The sequence below is a fragment of the Peromyscus californicus genome, unplaced genomic scaffold (assembly GCF_007827085.1).
Source record: "Peromyscus californicus insignis strain IS unplaced genomic scaffold, ASM782708v3 Scaffold_10__1_contigs__length_136768540, whole genome shotgun sequence".
Taxonomy (NCBI): Eukaryota; Metazoa; Chordata; class Mammalia; order Rodentia; family Cricetidae; genus Peromyscus; species Peromyscus californicus.
The window spans coordinates 58,446,099-58,469,663 of record NW_026294391.1 but is presented as its reverse complement, the minus strand read 5'-3'; the positions used below and the strand labels follow the sequence as shown (position 1 = coordinate 58,469,663).

The 23,565-nt window shown below is 44.9% G+C and overlaps 1 protein-coding gene across 1 annotated transcript; it reads left to right on the top strand.

The window, feature by feature from the left end:
* The first annotated feature begins 1,129 nt into the window (after positions 1 to 1,129).
* On the top strand, positions 1,130 to 20,504 carry Ercc6l (ERCC excision repair 6 like, spindle assembly checkpoint helicase). Its single transcript, XM_052734095.1, has 2 exons — positions 1,130 to 1,263; positions 16,625 to 20,504. Exons 1-2 carry the CDS (start codon positions 1,196 to 1,198, stop codon positions 20,289 to 20,291), a joined length of 3,735 nt encoding a protein of 1,244 aa, XP_052590055.1. The 5' UTR covers positions 1,130 to 1,195; the 3' UTR covers positions 20,292 to 20,504.
* The last annotated feature ends 3,061 nt before the right edge of the window (positions 20,505 to 23,565 follow it).

Genomic DNA, 23,565 nt, shown 5'->3' with positions numbered 1-23,565 from the left:
TATACAAACCAGAATAATTTTTGTTAGCACACAACCTCCTATTTATCACTCTTTCATATTTTCCTAAGGCCTGACCTTTGCCTTTGAAAATGACTGCATCTTAACTAGAACTTCTAAAGAGGTGACCACATTACAATTGTGTTTGTTTAAGGAACCTAGAGCCTCACACATGCTAGACAAGTGCTCTGCTACTGAGGTATATCCCCAGTACTCTTCATTTCTTAAGGCAGGGTTTCACTAAGTTGCTCAGGCTGGCCTGAACTCTTTGTATAGCTCATGCAGATTTTGAACTTGCAATTCTTCTACCTCAACCTCAAAGGTGCTGGAATTCTAGGCTTGTGCCATGAAATCCAGCTATTTCTTTTTTAAATTTAATTTTTTTCAGACTTTCTTACATTAGTACTGTGTTAACATGATGTCCACTCCTTCCCATTCAACTCCTATCATGTCCCCTTTCCAAACCTTTCAAATTCACAACCTCTTCTTTATAAAACCTGCTGAATTCATTTAGTATTACTTAAATAAGAGCTTTAGTCCTTGTTTTCATCCCCCTACATCCCTCTTAGTTTTTTTCTGAGACAGGGTCTTGCTTATATGTAAGCCCACTGTGGGCTGGATCTTCAGATCTTCCTGCCTCTGCTTCCTAAACACTTGTGCACCACCACCAACAGCTTAGGCTCTGTCCTTGAAAACCTTCAGTGTCGTTTTGAGGTGCAAGACTTCGTCTCTTAGGTGTTTGAATTCCAAGTATGTTCAGTGCCGAGCACTGGCAGGGAGGGAAAGGGGCAATGGAAACCTCCCCGGGCCATTACAATAAGATAGCTTCCACTCACGAGTTCAAGAGAAACACGCGCACATTTTACTCACTCTCTCAACTCCTTCACTTCGCTCTCAACACTCTCACACCGCCGCACAGTTTGGAAGGGAAAGAAAACACCAGCGATCACGTGAAGACGTAGCCCAATACGCAACGCCAAACTAGCTAACAAGCCAGCTAGCGCCAGTGCGCGAGGGCGCAAGCGCAAGACCTTCCTGGGCGGGGCTCCGGAAACAGCGCTGGAGCACCGGATCCCGGATTGGCCAGCCTGGAGGCGGACGGTTGGTTCTACCAGTCTGGTTCGTGCGCCAAGCTTGTGTAAGGCGGGAGCGAGCGAAATTCAAGCGTGGCTTTACTGCGAATCCATTTCCCTTGATCATGGAGGCTTCTCAAGGTTCAGCGGAAGTGGAGGCTTTGAGCCCACAGCTGGCTGCGAGTTATCTGAGGTATGCTTGGGCATCCAGGCGGGACTAGCTCACAGTTCCTGGCCTGGGGTTGGGGTGGAATGGCGCCCACGCTCCCCTAGGAACCGCTTGTGGATTTGACCAGATTTCTAACCTGGGGAGCGTCTTCCCACCCCTCACCTCACCCCCCGCCATATTTGCCATATTAGTCAAATAACTATCCAGTGTGAACTATTTAAGAGCCCGAATTTCAACTAACTGATGAAGTCCTTGAGTCTTTCTAACCTGCCAGCCGTCAGACCTGGGCGGAAAAGAGGATAAATGGTCCCCAAGTTGTTAGTAAATGGGATCTGAAACAGAAATGCTATGTAGTGTTTGATAGAGGCTGTAAAATGCTTCATTTCCTGACCAGAGCGTTGACATTAAAGGACAGGAACCGTTAAGCTGTGTGACTGAATATGCTTTCACCAGATGGCTGAGTCGGAGCTTGGTAATGTGGAGGGGAATATTTAACTATTAAAAATTGTAGTACAGGGCTGGAGAGATGGCTCAGAGGTTAAAAGCACTAACTGCTTTTCCAGAGGACTCGGGTTCAATTTCTAGCATCCATATAGTGGCTCACAACCTTTTCTAACTCCAGTCCTACAGGATCGTGTGCTCTCTTCTGGCTTCCACAGTCACTGTACCCATGTGGTGTACAGACATACATGCAGGCACTACACCCATGCCCATAAAATTAATTTTAAAGAATCTACATAAAACATAAGCAAAGGGCTTTTTCTTAAAAACATACTAATGTTTTTTCTTAAAAACACGCTAATAGTGGCAAACAAATGCGTGAAAGGATGCTCAAAACCACTCATTGTTATGCCTGGATAGCGGGGACCCCCAAAAGGCCGCTACGGAGACCGAATCCCTTATATAAAAGCAAAGAGCCCTTATGTTCAAGCTCAGAGCTTGGACTCTGTCCAACACAGCAGTAAGAGCAGAGAGCCCTGAGCTCAGGCAGGGTAGGGTTTTTATCATAGCAGAGGTTGGGGTGGGAGGATTTCTAGGGTTCAAGACCCTGATTGGCTGACATTTGTCTAGGGGTATCTGTAAAAGGGAAATAGGGGTGTGCTAGGCTCAGGGACATCTGGTGATCTTATTTAATCTAAGAGTTGTAACGTTTGGGGATGTCTGGTACTTCCCCTTAGATGCTGGCTCATCCCTGGGTTAGTTTATGGCTTTTCCTGGATCTGGGTGTTGCCTGCCAGTAAGCCTGTCACAGAAGCTGTGTCAGGGCCTCTAAGCCTGCCATGGCAACCCCCCCCCCACACTCATCAGTAAAGGGAAGAGAATCACAACTACAGTGGGGTGTGGGGCACCCCTCCCCTCCCCTCCCCCGGACTGGACTTACAGATGGTTGTGCTGGGAATTAAGCCCAGGTCCTCTGGAAAAGCAGCCAGTGCTCTTAACCACAGTCATCTCTCCAACATATAGGAACATATAGGTGTATGTTGTTAACGTGTAGATTTTTTTTTTTTGAGGCAGGTTTTTACTGTGTGTAGCCCAGGCTGCTCTTGAACTCTCATCCTTTTCTCTCAGCCTCCAGAGTGATGGTACTTACAGGTGTGTAACCCCAGGTCCCACTGAATTAAAGTTAGGTGCTGGCGGTGGACAAAGCTACCAGTATTCTGAGGAGTTCTCCCTCCAGGGACCTCCTCCGAGGTAAAAATGTAGAAAAACAATTTCAAGACAAACCGGAGTGAAGCCAAGTTAGTGAGTCTATGACTATTTAGAGCTGGAGTCAAGTAAGAAAAGGGCAGTACGTGGGGGTCTGCTTCATAAGACAATTGGCTCTCCTGGGTCTTCACAATGGCTGTCTATGTGAAAGCCTGTGGCTTCCCAAGTCAGGTATCTCAAAGGCTGTAGCTTACAACAGGGTTTGATTAAATCAGGCTTAAAATGTAATTAAATTAAGTAAGAATATATGAGCTGGTTTGTTTTTCTTTTTTTTTTTTTTTGGTTTTTCGAGACAGGGTTTCTCTGTAGTTTTGGAGTCTGTCCTGGACTAGCTCTGTAGCCCAGGCTGGCCTCGAACTCACAGAGATCCACCTGCCTCTGCCTCCCGAGTGCTGGGATTACAGGCGTGGGCCACCACCTGCTGGCCTACTTGTTTTTCTTAAAGAATGTTCTTTTGCAAGTGAAAGGTTTTATGAGGTTCATTGTTTAGATTTAGGGCTGAGACCAGTGCTAATTCAGGGAAACTCAAGGTTACAAACTTCCGGCCTTAAATAAACACAGTTTGTTTGTTGTTGTTTTTTTTTTTTTTTTTTTTGGTTTTTCGAGACAGGGTTTCTTTGTGTAGCTTTGCGCCTTTCCTGGAACTCACTTGGTAGCCCAGGCTGGCCTCGAACTCACAGAGATCCGCCTGGCTCTGCCTCCCGAGTGCTGGGATTAAAGGCGTGCGCCACCACCACCACCACCCGGCTTTGTTTGTTGTTTTTAACATTCTTGTTTGAAATGCCTTTAGGAAAACACACTCTCTGTAGGGAGTTTTGGCTTTGTCAATGTGTTGAAGTTTCTTGATGCTCCATCAGCAGGAAGGGCAAACTAGGTATCTGAACATCAACTCATCAGATTTGCAGATATTTTCCCCAATTATATAAGTTGACCTTTAGCTCTTTAAATTTTGTCTTCCCCACACCCAGGGTATTGTGTGCACGCGCGCATGCGCGCGCGCGCGCACACATACACACACACACACACACACACACACACACACACACACACACACGATGGTACATGCAGAGGTCAGAGGATAACTTGCTCAAGTTGATTTTTCTCCTTCTACAGTGGTGGTCCCTGGGATTGGACTCGGGTCATCAGGTTTGATAGTATTGCCTTTGCACACGGAGCTATCTTGCTGGCCCCACTTGAACTTTTTTTAAATTACATTTACTGTGCCAGGGAGTATACTTGAATGCCATGGAGTGAACGTGGAGGCCAGAGAACAATCTACAGGAGCAAATTCTCCTGCTCAGTCAGTTCCAGGGCTTGAACTCAGGTCCTCACACAGGGCTGCAAGCACTTCTTTGCACCCGAGCCATCTCAGCAGGCTGCCTTTCCTCTCTGTAAAACAGTTTATTGTGGAAGGTGCCTTCTTACTGTGTGTTTTGATGCACAGAAGATTTTACTTTTTGCCCTTATTTATTTAACTCATCAAATAGCCTGGTTTCCTAAAGGAATACCAATAGCTATTTGTCAGGCTAGAGCAACCAGTCCTTACAGGGGCCACTGGATACTCACTGCCATTGAGTGCAAGGAAGCCCTTCTTTCTGCAGCTATCAGCAAAGCTAGGAAAGGGCTTTTTGCCAGGCCTGGTGGTGCATCATGTCTTTAATGCCAGCACTCAGGAGGCTGAGGCTTCATCTAGTACTTGTAAATCCACAATCAAAAGTTTAAAGTAGTATAAAATCTTAGGAGCAAAACAATTTACAATGTTCATTTTTGTGTGTGTTTTTGAGACAGGGTCTCATTATCTAGACCAGGCTATCGATGAATTCCTGGATGATCTTACTGCACTATGTCCTGAGTTCTGGGGAGTTCTGGGATTACAGGTGTGTGCCAGCAGATCCAGCAAGTATTCAAGTTATGTTTCGTTTTTAGGACAGAAAGGGTTTATTTTAGCTTATACTTCCAGGTTACAGACCATTACTGTGGGAAAGTCACATTATATTTAGAGTCAAGAACAGAGAGAAATGAATGAATGCATGCTTTTCAAGTTTTGCTTTTTTGTTTTTCGAGACAGGGTTTCCCTGTGTGGCTTTGGCTGTCCTAGAACTCAATCTGTAGACCAGGCTGTCTTGAACTCAAAGATCTACCTACCTGGCTCTGCCTCCTGAGTGCTGGGATTAAAGGTGTGTATCACCACTGCCTGCCACAAGTTTTTAATAAATAAAAATATTTATTTTTCTTAAAATGTAAATAAAATATATACAATATTCCAGGTATAGCAACACCAGAATTTCACTTATAAAAGAGGTATAGTTTGGATTTATTAATAGTAAGTTCTTTTTTTTTTTTTTTTTTTTTTTTTTTGGTTTTTCAAGATAGGATTTCTTTTTGTAGCCTTGGCTGTCCTAGAACTAGCTGTGTAGACCAGGCTGGCCTCAAACTCACGGAGATCCACCTGGCTCTGCTTCCCAAGTGCTGGGATTAAAGGCATGTGCTACCAACCGTCCTGCTAGTTCACATTTTTTTTTTTTTTTATTTTTTGAGACAGAGTTTCTCTGTGTAGCCCTGGCTGTCCTGGAACTCACACTGTAGACCAGGCTGGCCTGAACTCATAGAGATCCTGCTTCTGCCTCCTGAGTGCTGGAATTAAAGGCGTGCACCGCCGCCGCCGCCGCCGCCGCCGCCGCCACCACCACCCAGCTAAATTTACAATTTTTTATGTATATGAACAAATCCAGGTCCTCTGCAAGAGCAGCAAGTGCTGTCAATCATTAAGCAGTCTCTCCATCCAGGTAAAGTTCTTTCTATAAAAACGTATTTGTGTCTGTGTGTACATTGTTTGTGAGTGGTGGCATGGGTGTGGAGGTCAGAGGACAACTCTTGGTTTTTTAAAGTCTCTCGGTGTAGCCTAGGCTGCCCCTGAAACTAGAGATCCTTAAACCTCAGCCTTCTGAATACTAGGATTATAGACATGTGCTACTATGCCATGTTTAAGCTTTACTTTTTCTGGATAGAAATTCTGTTATTTTCACAAATATGAGTGGGCTAAGGTGTGTGTGTGTGTATAAAAATACATGTGCATGCTTTATTGTATATATTGCTAGTGATAGCAATTTTGAAAAGGAAACAGCAATCTCCATCCTTTTTTGGTTATGCTGAAGGTTGAACCTGGGGCTTTATGCTTTATATATGTTAGACAAGTGCTTTCTCATTGAGCTATATCCTCAGCCCAATCTACATACACTGGTATACCATGGAGCTGTTAAAGAAATAGTGTATAGCATGAAGGCATAGCACATTCTTTTCAGTTTCAGTGTTTGTGTAGATTATCTTACCAGTACTCTGTCCTTTCAGTTTCTTGATCTCCTTTTTTGAGGTTCTCTTATCCTTTTCCTTTACGCCAGTTAACATCATAGTTGTACCCTATGCCTTGCACTACTAGTTAACATCATAGTTGTGCCATATGCCTTGCACTACTAGTTAACATCATAGTTGTACCATATGCCTTGTACTACCAGTTACCACAGCACCTCCTGTATTGACACCTTGCAGAGACATGGATGGATCCTGCTGTGGTTTGACTATGGCTTGATCCCACCAAAACTCAGGTGGAGATTTAATCGCCAAAGTAATGGTCTTGAGAAATAGTGGGCTGGGTCTCTGGGAATCTGATGAAGGGATTAACTCTCAGAGCAAGTTTGCTTCAGTGTTAGTCACTTTCTGTTGCTATAACAGAATACCTGGGAAAAAAACAGTTTAAAATTTATTTAGGCTCCCGGGGTGGTGGCAGCTGCGGCACATACCTTTAATTACTTGGGAGGCAGAGGCAGGTGGATCTCTGTGAATTTGTTGCCAGCCTAGTTTACAGAGCGAGTTCCAGGACAGTCACACACTGTCTTCCTGTCTCCAAAACCAAACAACAACAAAGATTTATTTACGCTAATGATTTTAGAGGTTTTGGTACATACTTGGCTGGCTGCATTGCTTTTAGGCCTGCCTTGGATAAGGCAGAAGCTTCATGAGGGAGTAGTATAGCAGAGGAAAGCGGAAGGGGAGGGGAGTGACCTGGGACAATGTGTACTTCTTCTGCGTGCAGTCTCATGCTTCCTCCACCTGGGCCCCATCTTCTAGGTTCCACACACTCCCAATGATGCTATCAGATACTCATTTCGTCATGGGATCGATCAATCCTTTGATTAGATTAGAGTCATCAGGATCCAGTTTGGGGCCCAAAGGCCCATCTTTGAACATTACACTGTTACTAGTCCTTCAGTGCAGTTTTTCTTTCTCTTTTAATAATTAGGGTTGTTGTTTTTTTATTTTTCTGTGCATGTGTGCATCTTTACACACACATGTGGAAGTCAGAGAGCAACTTTTGTGAGTTGATTCTGTCTTTCCACGATGTGGCTTCTGGAAGTTGAACTCTAGCTATCAGATTTGGTGTCAGGTACCTTACCCTCTGAGCCATCTTGCTGGCCTGAGGTTTTAGTTGGGAGTGGGGATAGTTGTGAGTGTAACGCATGTGCATGGATGTGTGCAGATGCCTGCATCTGTGTGCAGATGGTATAGAGGCCAAAGAAGGACACTGAGTATGCACTCTGTCACTCTCCATTCTATTTCTTTGACATAGGATCCTTACTGAAACCGGAGCTAGGTTGGTGGCTAGCAAGCCCTAGGCAGGCCTTGTGTCTTTGTTCCCAACAGCACTGCAATTACAGGCGTGCACATAGTCAAACCCAGCCTTTGACATGGATGCTGGTGGGTCCTTAGAGTTGTGCAGCAAGTGCTCTTACCTACTGAGTCATCTCTCTATATGAGTTTTTAAGATATGAATGCATTTCTTATTCAAACCATAAGAATTCCTTTTGTCCCTTGTCTGTCTTTCCTTCTGTTTGTTTGTTTTCCCTTGTCTTTCTTTTGCATCCTGTTTCCCCTTCTACTTTTCTGCCATGCATAGAGCATCATGTAGTATTCACCAGAAGCTGAACAAGTACTAGTACCATGTTCTTGGATTTCCAGAGCTGTGAGCCAGAAATAAACCTTTATAAATTATCCAGCCTCAAGTATTTTGTTATAGCAACAGGAATACACTGAAATGGACCCCCACTCAAATTTGGTTCACATACCAAGACTTCTGGTGCCACACACCCAACCAAGATGATATAAAAGTATATTAGATACATATGGGGCTTTCTGGAGAAAGAACAGATTTCTAACTCTGATTTGAAAGTGACTTGAGAAAACAGGGAAAGGACATATATTTGGGGATTTTATAGTGGCTGGGGTGGTACTAAGGTGAAGGTCCCTGTGTAGGCACTGAGACATGGCATAGTTTGAAAAAGGAGGGTTTGTTTTCTGCTTGCCCAATGTAAGCAGACAGAGAGGCGGGGGTGGAACTGAAGAGTCAGCAGTGTGTTAAACTTTCTCATTGCTATGACAAATGGCTGGCAGAAACCATTTAAGAGAAGAAGGATTTTATGATTTATTTAGATGGAGTCTCATGTAGCACTGTGTAGCTGAAGCTGGCCTAGAACTCCCAAGAGCTAATTATAGGTGTGTGCCCCCTTGCCTGGCCGGGAGGATTTATTTATTTATTTATTTATTTATTTATTCCGTAAGTTTCAATCCATCATAACAGGAAGAGTGTGACAAAGCAGAGCAGTAACATGTCCCCAAAGACATACCTCCAGTGATCCTCTTCCTCTAAGGAAGCTGTTTCCCAATAATATTATCATAGTATGAATCCACTAGGGGATCAGTCCATTCATTATGTCAGAGCACTCAGGATCGTACTGCTCCAGGAACTGTTCTTTACAAGCTCAGAGTTGTGTTTTACTAACTGCTTTTTATGGTTTTTTTTGTTATTTTGTTTTTGGTTTTGGTTTTGGTTTTTGGTTTTTCGAGACTGGGTCTCTCTGTGTAGTTTTGGTGCCTGTCCTGAATCTTGCTGTGTAGCCCAGGCTAGCCTTGAACTCACAGAGATCCACCTGGCTCTGCCTCCCGAGTGCTGGGATTGAAAGTGTGTGCCACCACTGCCCGACTTTTACCAACTTCTTAAGCATTTCTAAATTCAATTAAGTTAAATTAACCATATTAATTGCAGCCACACTTCATTAATGGAATATCACACACACACACACACACACACACACACACACACACAGGGCCTCATGCTTGCTAGGCAAGTGCTCTATCGTTCTTTTCACTTTTTTAAAAATTTTGAAGTACAGCCTCATTAAGATACTCAGGCTGGCCTTGAACTCAGGTATCCAGGTAGCCCTTAAAACTTGTCATCCTCATGCCTTAGCTTTTCTAGTGCTGAGATTATGGGTATGTACCACTAGACTTGGCTAGAATCACATTTTGTTGTTTATTTTTGAGACAAGGTCTCACATAGCCCAGTCTGGCCTCTAATTGAATTTCTGGTCTTACTGTTTCTACCTCCCAAGTGCTGGGATTATAGGTGTGTACCACTATGCTTGGCTAGACTCATTTTTTTTTCAAGACAGGGTTTCTCTGTGTAACAGCTCTGGCTGCTCTGGAACTCGCTCTGTAGACCAGGCTAGCCTCAAACTCACAGAAATCCACCTGCCTCTGCCTCCCGAGTGCTGGGATTAAAAGTGTGTACCACCACCACCTGGACATTGACTCACTTTTTAATTATACTTTCCTTATCTAAATTTTAAGCATTCCACTCTCCTCTGCCGTACTTAGTGTAGGATGCCAGTGTGAATGACCATTTGACATCACTGCGTCACTGGGCCCTACAGTCCTCTCATGCGGTCTGTTCACTCTCCCTTACTCAGTTTGGGCTCTCATTTTTCTCTTTACATAGCCTGAAGTTCAGAGTCAGTAATATAGACACTTCCTTGCATATAATTGTAAATTTCTCTTCCGTGACCCCCTGTATTTTTATCCTCTTGGCGAGACTACAACCTTCATGTGGATATTACCTTATATGGTAAGAAAGTGTTAAGGGCCATGGTAGAATCAAGGTCACCAATCAGTTGGCCCTAAAATATAGAGATTTCCTCCAGATAATTGCAAGCGTCCTTAAAAGTGGTAGAGAAAGGTAGGAGATCCAAGTGATCCTATGTAAGGAGGACTCAACAGATTTTTGCTGGCTTATGAGATGGAAGTAGCTGTGATCTAAGAAATGCGAGCAGACCTAGAAGCTGGAAAGAAAAGATTCCTCCCAGACCCTCCAGAAAGGAATGCAGTCCTACTGACACCTTGAATTTTAGCCCAGTGAGACCTGTGGTAGACTTCTACAGAACCATAGGATAGAAGGTAATATGTGGCAATGAGCATGGTGATACACACTTGGAATCCTAGCACTTGGAGGCAGAAGCAAGAGGGTTACTGGGTTCATGCCCAGCCTGATCTACATAGTGAGTTCCAGGCCAGCTAAAGTTACACGGTGAGACCATATCTTAAAACTAACAGAAAAGATAATACGTGCCTATATGGTAGCCTGTGCCTATAATCCCAATGCTCAGGAGGTTGTGGCAGTTGCATTAAGTTTGAGATCAGCCTGGGCAACATAGTTCCAGTCAAGCTTAAGCCATAGAATGAGACCCCTGTTTCAAAAATGATAATACAGGGTTGGAAAGATGGCTCAGCGCTTAAGAGTTCTGAATCCCAGCACCTACATGGCATTTACAACCATCTGAAACGCCAGTTCCAGGGGACCCATAGGCTACAGAGTGAGTTCCAGGACAGGCACCAAAACTACACAGAGAAACCCTGTGCCCAAAAAACAAAAAACAAAACAAAACAAAAAAACCACAGAAGTTCTGGTGATTATGTTCTCAGTTTGTCCTGTACTGTCACAACATAGATCATTGCTGACACCAGATGGGTGGAAGAGATTCACACATTTGCACACATACTTTGAAGCAATTCCAACAGTTTCTATTGCTGGGATAAAACATCATGACAAAAACAACTTGGGAGGGAAGGGGTTTATTTCACTTCACAGCTTACTGCCCATCATGAAGGAAGGAAAGTCAAGGCAGGAACTGGAGCAGAGACCACGAAGGAGTGCTGTTTACTGGCTTGCTTGCTAGTGGCTTGCTCAACCTGCTTTCTGTTTTTACAAAGGCCAGGACCACCTGCACAGGGGTGGTACTGCCCACAGTGGGCTGGGCCCTCTCACTAAAACACTACATCTACAGACTTGTATACAAGACGACCTTATGGAAGCATTCTCAATTAAGATTCCCTCTTTCCAACCAGACTGGTAGTGTGCACCTTTAATCCTGGCACTTGGGAGTCAGAGGTAAGCATATCTCTGTGAGTTCTAGGCCAGCCAGGACTACATTGAGAGACCTTGTCTCAATAAAATCCCTCTTAGATATGCTATAGGTTTGTGTGTATGTTATATGTACAGGTTTGTGTCAAGTTGACAAAAACCAACCAACACAGACTGAAAGTCCTAACCCCTTGATCTGTATACTTCTAATAGTCTGTGATGATTTCTCCTCTCTCCCTCTCTCTCTCTCTCTCTCTCTCTCTCTCTCTCTCTCTCTCTCTCTCTCTCTCTGTGTAGTGTTAGATGTATAGGTGTGTGGGTGCCTGTATATGAGGGTGCATGTGCATATATGCACATATCATGTGGAGGTCAGGTACAACCTCAGCTGCCATTCTTCAGGCTCTAGCCACCTGCTTTTGGAGGTAGGATCTCGCATTGATCTGGAACTCACCAATTAGGCTAGGTTGACTGGCCAGCAAGACTCAGGGATCCTCCTGTCTCCACCCCCCACCCAGGTTTGGGATTACAAGTGCTTGCCGCTACTCCCACTTTTTTTTTTTTTTTTTGGTTTTTTGAGACAGGGTTTCTTTGTGTAGCTTTGCGCCTTTCCTGGAACTCACTCTGTAGCCCAGGCTGGCCTCGAACTCACAGAGATCCGCCTGGCTCTGCCTCCACCGCCCGGCCACTACTCTCACTTTTTGCATGGATACTGAGGAGCAGACTCGGGTCTTCATGCTTGTATGGCAAGCCTGTTCTGGCTGAACTGTCTTTACAGCCTTTGTAACTTTTGAAACATTTTATTTCATGTGTGTGTTGTACCAGACTTTTTCTTTTGGGCCACCAACCAGCTCCCAAATCAACACACGGAGACTTACTAGTAATGAAGCTCGGCCATAGCTTAGGCTCGTTTCTTGCTAGCTCTTATAACTTAACCTGTTTCTCTCCATCTCTGTTTTGCCTCAGGGCTTTTTACCTTTCTTCTGTATATCTTACTTTCACTGCTTCCTGTGTCTGGCTGGCTGGTGGCTGCCTGGCTTCTGGCCCTAGGCGTGTCCCCCTCTTTCTTCCTCATTTCTCCTCCTCCTCCTCTCTCTCCAGCCTAGATTTCTCCTCCTGCTTATTCTCTCTGCCCATCAGCCCCGCCTGTCCCTCTCCTACCTAGCTATTCAGCTTTTTATTAGACCAATCAGGTGCCTTAGGCAGGCTAGGTGAAACAAATGCAACACATCTTCACATCGTTAGCAAAGGCAGCAGAAACAAATGTAACATACTTTCACATAGTTAAAGTAATATTCTGCAGCATAAACAAATGTAACCCATCTTTGCCTAGTTAAAATAATATTCCAGCCAGGTGGTGGCGGTGCACACCTTTAATCCAGCACTCAGGAGGCAGAGCCAGGTGGATCTCTGTGAGTTCGAAGCCAGCCTGGTCTACAGAGCAAGCTCCAGGACAGGTACCAAAAGTACACAGAGAAACTCTGTCTTGGAAAAAACAAACAAAAATAATAATAACATTCCACAGCAGTGGGTGCCTGAGTGTGTGAATATGCACCATGTGCATGCAGGAGCCTGTGGCAGGCACTTCCTACCTTGCACATTTTTGCTTTGTTTTGGAGATAGAGTCTTTCCATGTAGACCTTGCAATTCTGGAATTCACCATATAGATTGGAGTTAAAGACAGAACTGAACCCATGATCTCTGCCAAGAGAGGTCTCTTAACCACTGTGTTCCTGTGATGATTTTAATACATTGAGTTATTTTATAAATTCACTGTGTGCTGGACAGTTTTATGTCAACTTGACACAAGCTAGTCCCCTGAGAGGAGGGAACCTCAAGAAAATGCCTCTATAAGATCAGGCTGTAGGCAAGCCTGTAGGGCATTTTCTTAATGGTTCATGGGGGAGGGCTCAGCTCACTGTGGGTGGTATCTTCACTGGGTTGGTGGTCCTGGGTTCTATAAGAAAGCAGGCTGAGTAAGCTGGGTGAAGTAAGCCAGTAAGCAGCTCCCCTCCATGGTCTCTGCATCAGCTCCTGCCTCCAGGATCCTGCCCTGTTTGAGTTCTGTCCCAACTTCCTTCAGTGGTGAACAGTGATATGGAAGTGTAAGGTGAATAAACCCTTTCCTTCCCAAGTTGTTTTTTTGGTCATGGTGTTTCATTATAGCAGTAGTTACCCTAACTGAGACACACTAAGTACACTTACTGGGAATATTGAGGCAGAACAACAAACAGATTACCCGAGACATGGGGTAAGGAAAACCTTAAGTGAGGCCTGAACACTGTATCTTTTTAAAAACTTCTTACTGGTATGTATTAATTATATAAAATAGTGGTTTCATTATTACACTTGTGTGTGTGTGTGTGTGTGTGTGTGTGTGTGTGTGTGTGTGTGTGTGTGTGTAGACAGTACTTTGATGGTATTTATCTCCCTATTACTCATTTAAAATGATTTGTAGAACCATCTGGTTGTTTTGTTTGTTTGTTTGTTTGCAAATAACATGATTTCCTTCTCTTCCTCCTCTTCTTTTTTTGAGACAGTATTTATGTAGCCCTGGCTGTCCTGGAACTGCTGTGTAGACCAGACTGGCCTCCAACTCACAGATCGGTCTGCCTCTGCCTCCTAATGCTAGAATTAAAGGTGTGCACCACCATGCCTGGTGACTTTCTTCTTAGTAATATCTGAGTAGTGCTCCATTGTGCATACAAATATATGTGAAAAACATTAGTGTCAATCACCTGGCTACTTTTATGGCTCTGAACTCTTACATCCCAATACAGAGTCAGAAGATCTGATGTTGAAGCCCAGAGATCTGCGTCTTAACAAGCCCCCTCCCAAGAAAGTCTATAGAAAATTGAGAATCGTTGTCTTATTTTCTTTGTGGTACTGGAGATTGTACCTCGGGCTTTGTGAATGTTAGGCAAGTCTCTACCATTGAGTTATATCACCAGCCTGAGAATCAACGGGTTGTTTTTTTTGTTTTTGTTTTTGTTTTTTAGCCTTTTGAGACAGTGTGTAGCTTAGGCTGGCCTTGAACTAACGATGTTCACACTGGAGTTGGTTTGGCACTGCCTCCACTGGAATTACAGGTGTGAGGTGTCAGACCTGCCTCTGAGAATCTTTAAAGGATGAGTGCGGTGAAGTGAGCAGAGTGTAAGGGGAGAGTGTTCTAGGAAGAGGACGGTGGTGTGAGCCTGCACTTAGAGGACACAGAAGCATGATGGGTGTAAGCGCTTAGAATAACATTTGTAAGGCGCAGGCCTTCGATCACAGCACTCAGGAGGCAGAAGCAGGCAGACCTTTGAGTTTGAGGCCAGGCCAGTCTGGTCTAGTCTACATAGTGAGTTCCAGAATAGCCAGGGCTACATAGGAATACACTATCTCTAAAACAAAACTGTGTAAGGTAGGAAGTGACTAGTAAAGGCAGAGGGGTCATAGGTTGCTGGCTATGTCAGAGAGGACTTGTAATAGCAGATTAAGCCCTTAAACTTTGTCCACCAGAGACAGTTTTGAGTTCTCGCCATCGTCGAATGCTTATGCCGGGCATTTCGCCTATTGATACTATCCAGTTCAGTGACATTCATTATATTCCCATAAGTGTGTGGTGTGTTCAGATAATTGTGCACCTTTCACTAGCTAATTTTAGGACATTGTCATTACCCTCCAAAGAAATTCGTAGCTGTTTAGCCATCACCTCTCCAGCCCTAGTGGGTTATAAAGTGGTGCCTCATTGTGGTTTTGCTTCAAATTTCCCCATAACCAACATGGAGCATCTTTTTATGTTCTTATTTACCTTTTATTTATTTTGTTTTATGTTTTGGGGGTTTGTTTGTTTTTGTTTTTAGTTTTCAAGACAGGGTTTCTCTGTGTTGCCCTGGCTGTCCTGGAACTCACTCTGTAGACCAGGCTGGCTTTGAACTCACAGAGATCTGCCTGCCTCTGCCTTCAGAGAGCTGGAAATAAAGGCTTGTGCCACCACACCCAGTTCTAGAAAGTGTTTTTATTCTCCTTTTTTAGGAACCTCCGTATTGTCTTCCATAGAGGCTATACTCATATACATTCCCAGCAGTATGTAAAGATTGCTCCCTACCCAGAATTCTTGCTTTCTTGTCTTAGTTATTCTAAGTTGAGTGAGATGGAATTTCTTTTCATTTTTTACTTATTAGTGTGTGTGTGTGTGTGTGTGTGTGTGTGTGTGTGTGTGTGTGCGCGCGCGCGCATGCAGAGGTCAGAGGACAGCTCTGGGGACTTCCTTCCTTCCTTCCTTCCTTCCTTCCTTCCTTCCTTCCTTCCTTCCTTCCTTCCTTCCTCCCTCCCTCCCTCCCTCCCTCCCTCCCTCCCTCCCTCCCTCCCTCGTTGGCGTCAGATTTGCAGTGTAGCTCAGACTGACCTTAAATTCCTAGTCCTGTCTCTACCTTCCAAGTGTTGAGATTATAGGCATAACACTAACTGTATTTCTTTTTGGTTTTGAGGCAGGGTCTTAACTCTAGCCCAGGCTGGCCTAGAACCTTAAAAAGGCTTTTTTTTTACATCTCTCTGTCTGTCTGTCTATCTATCTGAGTGTAGGTTGGTAGATGCACATGACACAGTATGTTTGCAGATCACAGGACAACCCGAGGAAGTCAGTTCTCTCCCTCTACCATGTGGGTTCCAGGGATCAAACTCAGTGGTCACACTTGGTGGCAACCCCTCTACCCAATTGAGCCATCTTATCAGCCCTGGCCTAGAACTCTTGATCCTCTTCTCTCAGCCTCTGAAGTGCTTAGAGTACAAGTGTGTATTTTTTCTTTTTTCTTTTTTTGGTTTTTTTGAGACAGGATTTCTCTGTGTAGTTTTGGTACCTGTCCTGGAACTCACTCTATAGCCCAGGCTGGCCTCGAACTCACAGAGATCCCGTCTGGCTCTGCCTCCCGAGTGCTGGGATTAAAGGTGTGCCCCACCACTGCCCAGCATGTGTGTATTTTTTTTTCTGTGCTAATATCTGCCACCCTGAATTAAGGGCTTTAGAAACCCAACTTAGTTACAGGACTGGATGAACCTCAGCTGGTAAAATGCTTGCCTAGCATGCACAAAGCCCTGAGTTCACACACAGCACCACACATAAAATTGAGCATAGCACATGACTACAATTCCTAGCACTCGTGAGATGGGTTAGAGGCTGGGGGATGAGAAGTTCAAGGTCATCCTTGGCTATATAGTTGAGTTTAAGAAGAACTTCATGGGGTGCTTGAAATTGTCTTTTAAAAAAAAAATCCCAACTACAGTCTGGATTCAAAAATGGACTCTGAAGCTCTCATAGAATATTCAGTCTGTTTCCCTCCCTCTCTCATATTGGCAATTGACCCCAGAGGCTCCTTCATGCCAAGCAAGTATTTTACCACTTGAGCTTTATCCCTAGTCCCATGTCATATTTCTTTTCCTTTTTTTAAATAGATATGTGCAAGAAGCCAAAGAAGCAGCTAAGAATGGAGATCTGGAAGAAGCATTGAAACTTTTCAATTTGGCAAAGGACATTTTTCCCACCAAAAAGGTGATCAGCAGAATCCAAAAACTCCAGGAAGCTTTGGAGCAGTTGGCAGCAGAAGACGACGACGATGAGTTCACAGATGTGTGTAACTCTGGCTTGCTGCTTTATCGAGAGCTGTATGAGAAACTCTTTGAGCACCAGAAGGAAGGCATCGCCTTTCTCTATAGCCTCTATAAGGATGGAAGAAAAGGGGGCATCTTAGCAGATGATATGGGACTGGGAAAGACTGTTCAGATCATTGCTTTCCTGTCTGGTATGTTTGATGCTTCACTTGTGAATCATGTGCTGTTGATCATGCCAACCAATCTCATTAATACCTGGGTCAAAGAGTTTGCCAAGTGGACTCCAGGAATGAGAGTCAAAACCTTTCATGGCTCCAGCAAGGGTGAGCGTACTAGAAGCCTGACACGGATTCAACAAAGGAATGGCGTCATTATCACTACCTACCAAATGCTAATCAATAACTGGCAGCAGCTTGGAAGCTGTAATGGACAAGCATTTGTATGGGACTATGTCATCCTTGATGAAGCCCATAAGATCAAAAGTGCCTCTACCAAGTCAGCAATATGTGCTCGTGCTGTTCCTGCGAGTAATCGCCTCCTCCTCACAGGAACACCAATCCAGAATAATTTGCAAGAGCTCTGGTCCCTATTTGATTTTGCTTGCCAGGGCTCCTTGTTGGGAACATTAAAAACTTTTAAAATGGAGTATGAAAATCCTATTATTAGAGCAAGAGAGAAGGATGCTACCCCTGGGGAAAAAGCCTTGGGACTTAAGATATCTGAAAACTTAATGGAAATCATAAAACCCTATTTTCTCAGGAGGACCAAAGAAGAAGTGCAGACGAAAAAGGCAGACAACCCAGAGGCCAGACTTAGTGAAAAGAATCCAGGTGTTGAAGCCATTTGTGAGATGCCTTCCCTTACCAGGAAAAATGATTTCATTGTTTGGATACGTCTTGTGCCTTTACAAGAGGAGATTTATAGGAAATTCGTGTCTTTAGATCACATCAAGGAGTTACTAATGGAGACACGCTCACCTCTGGCTGAGCTGAGCGTCTTAAAGAAACTCTGTGACCACCCTAGGCTGCTGTCTGCACGAGCCTGTCATTTGCTGAACCTAGAGGCTGCCACATTCTGTGCTCAGGATGACAATGAGCAAGAAGGTGCCTCAGATGTGCACAGCATTGATCACTTAACTGACAATGCACTGATGCAAGAGTCTGGAAAAATGTTATTCTTAATGGCCCTGCTAGAAAGACTTCAAGATGAAGGACATCAAACTCTGGTGTTTTCTCAGTCAAGACAAATTCTCAACATCATTGAGCGCCTCTTAAAGAATAAGCACTTTAAGACATTGCGAATTGATGGCACAATTACTCATCTCTGGGAACGAGAAAAAAGAATTCAGTTATTCCAGCAAAATAAAGACTACTCTGTTTTTCTACTTACCACTCAAGTAGGTGGTGTTGGCCTAACGTTAACTGCAGCAACTAGAGTGGTCATTTTTGACCCTAGCTGGAACCCTGCAACTGATGCTCAAGCTGTGGATAGAGTTTACCGAATTGGACAAAAAGAGAATGTTGTGGTTTATCGGCTAATCACTTGTGGGACTGTAGAGGAAAAAATATATAGAAGACAGGTTTTCAAAGACTCACTAATCAGACAAACTACTGGGGATAAGAAGAATCCATTCCGCTATTTTAGCAAACAAGAGTTAAGAGAGCTCTTCACAGTTGGGGATCTGCAGAACTCTGCAACCCAGATGCAGCTTCAATCTCTGCATGCTGCTCAGCGGAGATCTGATGAGAAACTAGATGAGCATATTGCCTATCTACACTCGCTGGGCATAGCAGGAATCTCAGACCATGATTTGATGTTCACCCGTGACCTGTCTGTTAAAGAAGAACTTGCCATGCTAGAAGACTCTCTATACATTCAACAGAGAGTGCAGAAAGCTCAATTCCTTGTTGAATCCGAATCTCAAAATACAGTGGAAAGCAAAAGAACTGGAAAGGAGGAGGCCTGGCTCAAAGCACATGCAATTCCTTCTCAACAGAAGAAGAAAGGTCCTGAATTGAACAAACCCCAGCCTCAACCTTCACGCATTCTCACTAATCCTACCCAGGTAGAGGCTCTCAGTTCTCAAATGGCCAATATAAGCATTTATGACCAGTCTGCAGAGAGTGAGCCCCAAGATCACTCCAAGGGACATGATGTTACTTTGCTGCAAGGTGATCCGCACCACTGTGACAGTACATTTGATGCTGGCACTGTAGCTACTTCTCCCCAGGAGACTGGAAATATAGGAGGAGTTTGGACTGACTCTTCACTGGGACCTGTACAATGTTTTGCAGCTGAAAATGAAGCTGTGCAAAAGAAGGCATTACAAGTGTCGCCTGGGCAAGAGTCCCTGCCAGAGAACCTTCTGGGAAGTTTTAATTATTTACCTAGACAATCCATCAAGGCTGATCTTGGGGCAAGTTTAGATCTCCAGGATAGTGTGCTTTCATCTCACGGCAGTCCCACAACAAATGAAAATCAAAACGTAGAGTCAGATGTACACACGATTGAAATATCTGATGTCTTGTCAGCATCCTCTGGTGCACCGCAGGGTGCTCCAGCAAGCGAGGCCCAGTTGGAGTTGGAAGAGAACCTTTTAGAATCACCACCACAGTATGCATGTGACTTCAATCTTCTCCTGGAAGACTCTGCAGACACTAGACAAAATCTCTCCAGCAAGTTTTTGGAACATGTTGAGAAAGAAAATAGCTTGCAAAGTCCTGCAGCCAGCTCCAGGGCAGAGTCAGCCCTTAATCTTAGTTTGGATTCTTCTAATAAGAGTGATGAAGAACCAGACGTGATTAGTGTGAAAACCAGAAGCAAAGCTAGAAGGATCCTCTCAGACGATGAAAATGAAGAAGATGCTTTTAAAGGTATTTCCAGCACAAGTTCATTAAGCATCTCTCCCTTTCAGTTCTCATCTGTGAAACAATTTGCTTCAACTCCCCAAAATGACACCAATCCACCTAGAAGGTTCTTTTCACCAAAAATCCCCGATAATGGGAATACATCCTTGAATTCTAGGAGATCTTTGGCTTCCAGGAGGTCTCTGATCAATGTGGTTTTATACGATGTGGAAGATATGGAGGAAAGGCTTGGTAACAGCAGTGAGGAGGAGAGTGCTCCAGGTCACTCGGAAGAAGAAGAGAACAGCGATGAGGACAAGGACACAGCGTCAGCGTGCACGGAACAGGGTCCTGGGGAAGCACAGGCCTCGGGAAACAAGCCCAGCAGCTTGTCTGTGTCTGAGTCTGGTTCTCGGGCCCCAGAGAGTTCTGCCTGTGCCCCTGAGCCGTTGTCCAGTGAGCCTTTGGTTGATCCTCCCCAGGATCCGGCAGCAGAGGCTGCTGATGACTACGAGACTCTTGTAGCTCGTGGCAAAGAACTGAAAGAGTGTGGGAAGATCCAGGAGGCTCTTGACTGCCTGGTTAAAGCGCTCGACATAAAGAGCGCGGATCCTGAGGTCATGCTCATGACTTTAAGTTTGTATAAGCAACTTAACAGTACCTGAGGACTTCATGGCTGTTAGTATGTCTAAAGTGAAACAATATAAAAGTTTTGTTCAGTATTTCTTCTCTTGAATATTTCATTTTTTCCTTTTAGGCATATTTTACAAACTTTTAGAAGTGTTTTTTTATTTTTCGTTGATACTTCCTACAGTTTTTGTGAAACTATTGGGTTATTTTTTACTCTGAAAAGGGCCATCTTGTCTTGTCAGTTCAGATCAGAAAATTAAAGTGACTTTTCTCAAGTGTTTTCTTTTCCGTTCATTTTCTTTCATGAAGTGATAGGCAGAAGTACACAAAAACTCTCTAGTTAGAACAAGAGCTTGTCGTTTAACATTTCTAATCCTAAGACATCCTAGGAAAGTGGTATTTGTGCTCCTGGCCTAGCTGCAGACAGTCCCTGTGCTGGCTTCCTCCAGCACTCCTAGTCCGCCCTGGAACCTCTCTACCAACTGATCCCTAATTCTCCTCTCACCCTTGACTGCTGTGCTTCAGACCAGTTATGCTGTGGGTTAGGGTTTTGTTTTTTGTTGTTGTGGTTTGGGTTTGTTTGTTTGTTGTTTGTTTGTTTTAGTTTTTTGAGACAAGGTCTCTACGTAGCCCTGGCTGTGCTGGAACTCACTCTATGGACCTGGCTGCCCTGGAACTCAGAGATCCGCCTGCCTCTGCCTCCTCGGTGCTGGATTAAAGGTGCTTGACACTACGCCCCATTTATGCTGGTGTTTTAATGTTGTCACATCCTCTCTTTGGGTTGTAGACTAGATAGACTCTGATTCACCCTCAGAAACACGTGCAGCATGGTGTACGCTGTCACCCAAGAACTAGGCTAATGTTTAGAAGGTGCCTTCTGGATATTGATCAGATCACACAGGCCTCTTGTTTCATTCTTACCGTAACCTTTGAGGTGCAGAGTGAGTGAACTGCCCATGATGAGACAGTAAGACAGGAAACGGACTTAACCTTGTGCTGAATGAAGAGCAACTATGTAGCACTGATCTCTTGACTCATCACTTTTGACTCCCGTGTGGTGGCAGGAGTCTGTACTGAAACAGTTCTCTGGACAACAGCCAATGCCCTGCTTTTCAGTTTGGCTACTACCCAGGGTTAGCATGAGACGACAGGTTTTAGGCCTCAGTTCCCCAAAGGCTGCCTTCACGGGGTAGTGTAAAAGAGCTTTCTCCCATGTGGGAGGGCTAAGCAATGTCTGCCCCTCCTCCAGAGGTCCTAATGGCAAACCAAAGTAGGATTCATCCTGGGGAACAGAGTGTGTGGGCTTCCTTACAGTGCGTAGGTTGGGGGTTATTGAGCGGAGTGTGGGTCAGCAAAGTAGTCCCACTGGAAAGCCCACCCAGCCTGAGTGATGGCTTCCCCAAATCCTTTCCAGCCTGAATACTGTAGCCCCTCTACGAAACTAGAGGCCACATACAGTTAGAGCAGCTGTGAGTGCTTGGGGAAGGCTTCAGCGGCCCTCCCCGCCCCTCCTGTGAGGGAATGTCAACCAGCCCAGCTGTGGTGCTCGTGCAGACGCAGCTGCTCTGCTCAAAGGATAGTGCTGAGTACCACATGGCTACAAATGGGGTTCTCATCACCCTCCAGCTCACTGAACTTCCCAAAACGGTTTCCTATACTTAGTTTATTAAAGAAAATGAACTTTAGGAACAGGGAAGAGAAAGGATTATTAGGTATAAGTATGAAGGAGGTTGCAGGGGGCTTCCACACCCCCCAGGCAACACCACAACCTCAGCAACTAGGTGTATTAACCTAAACCTTCCCAAACTCATTGTCTTTTTCGGGGGGCAGGGGGGAGGTTCGAGACAGGGTTCCTCTGTGTAGTTGTGGAGCCCGTCCTGGAACTACCTCTGTAGCCCAGGCTGGCCTCGAACTCAGAGATCCAGCTGGCTCTGCCTCCCAACTACTGAGATTAAAGGTGTGCGCCACCAGGCCGGGCGGTGGTGGCGCACGCCTTTAATCCCAGCACTCGGGAGGCAGAGCCAGGCGGATCTCTGTGAGTTCGAGGCCAGCTTGGTCTCCAAAGCGAGTTCCAGGAAAGGCACAAAGCTACACAGAGAAACCCTGTCTCGAAAAACCAAAAAAAAAAAAAAAAAAAAGGTGTGCGCCACCACCGCCCGGCAAACTGTTGTCTTATGCGATGCTAGGGATCTATGTTAGGGTAGTTTTGGACGATTAATGAGATAAGTAAGCATGCTTGATTAAGTAGTTGGCCGTTAGCGGTTAATTAAGTCAAGTCTATAACCGTTGAGGGTGGGCGGCTCCGCTCCACTAATGAGACCTTGGTCTATTGACTCCCTGCCTCCCATCCCAGAGCTGGAGCAGGAGGTGGGGGCGGGTGTCTAGCCACCAATCATTTTGTCAGCAAACACTGTTCAGGAGGTTTTCAGGGGTTTAGGAGCCATGTGCCAGGAGCCAAGAACAAAGACTAATTTTTCATAGCTCCCCCTACTTAAAGCTCCCAACCCTGCTCCTGAGACCCCCCCACATGTGTGGATTAACTATTACCCACTCAGGTTCTGTGAATGCAGGGATTCACCTTGTGTTGTGCACTAAATGTATTCCCAAGGTCTAGAAGAAGTCAGTTTAGTTGATAACTGTTCAATAACCATCTGAAAATGAAGTCACTTAACAGGTTTGTTGAGCACCTATTTCCACCAAGGTTGTTAAATGAGGACAGGACACAGTCCCTGTTCTAGATGCTCCACACAGAAAACTACACAGGGCAAGTGTTCAGAGGAAGAAGCTTGGGCCTGACCCCTGAGGCCAGTTCAGCTTGCTACCAATAAGTTTATCAGTGACTTCACAGAAGCTATTTCCTAGGTCCCCTGAAACCAATGGGTCCCACTAGATCTCCAAGCCTGGGAAAAATACTTGTCCAAATATCCAGCTTCTGGCCTCTTCACCCCACATTCAAGATTTAAGGGGACAGCAAAGGCAATTGGACTATGGCCTCAGCCCTGCTCCTACTGAACTGCAGGTAGCACACAGCCTTTGCATGCCCCACTGCTCCTGGGGTGTCCTGCAGCTTCTTTTTTTCCTCAAAGCCTTTTATTATTATTATTATTATTAAGAGATCTTCTATTCATTTTACATACCAACCACAGATTCCCCTCTCCTCCCTCGTCCTTCCTCCCCTCCCCCATTCCCACCTCCTCCAAAGCAAGGTCTCCCCTGGGGAGTCAGCAGAGCCTGGCACACTCAGCTGAGGCAGGTCCAAGCCCCTCCCCACTGTACCAAGGCTGTGCAAAGTGTCCCACCACAGGCACT

What these genes read in the sequence shown, in the direction of transcription:
- Ercc6l (XM_052734095.1), top strand. Translation starts at nt 1,196, where the DNA reads ATGGAGGCTTCTCAAGGTTCAGCGGAAGTGGAGGCTTTGAGCCCACAG. An exon ending in CTGGCTGCGAGTTATCTGAG is followed by an intron (nt 1,264 to 16,624) that starts GTATGCTTGGGC and finishes TTTTTTAAATAG; the next exon opens with ATATGTGCAAGAAGCCAAAG.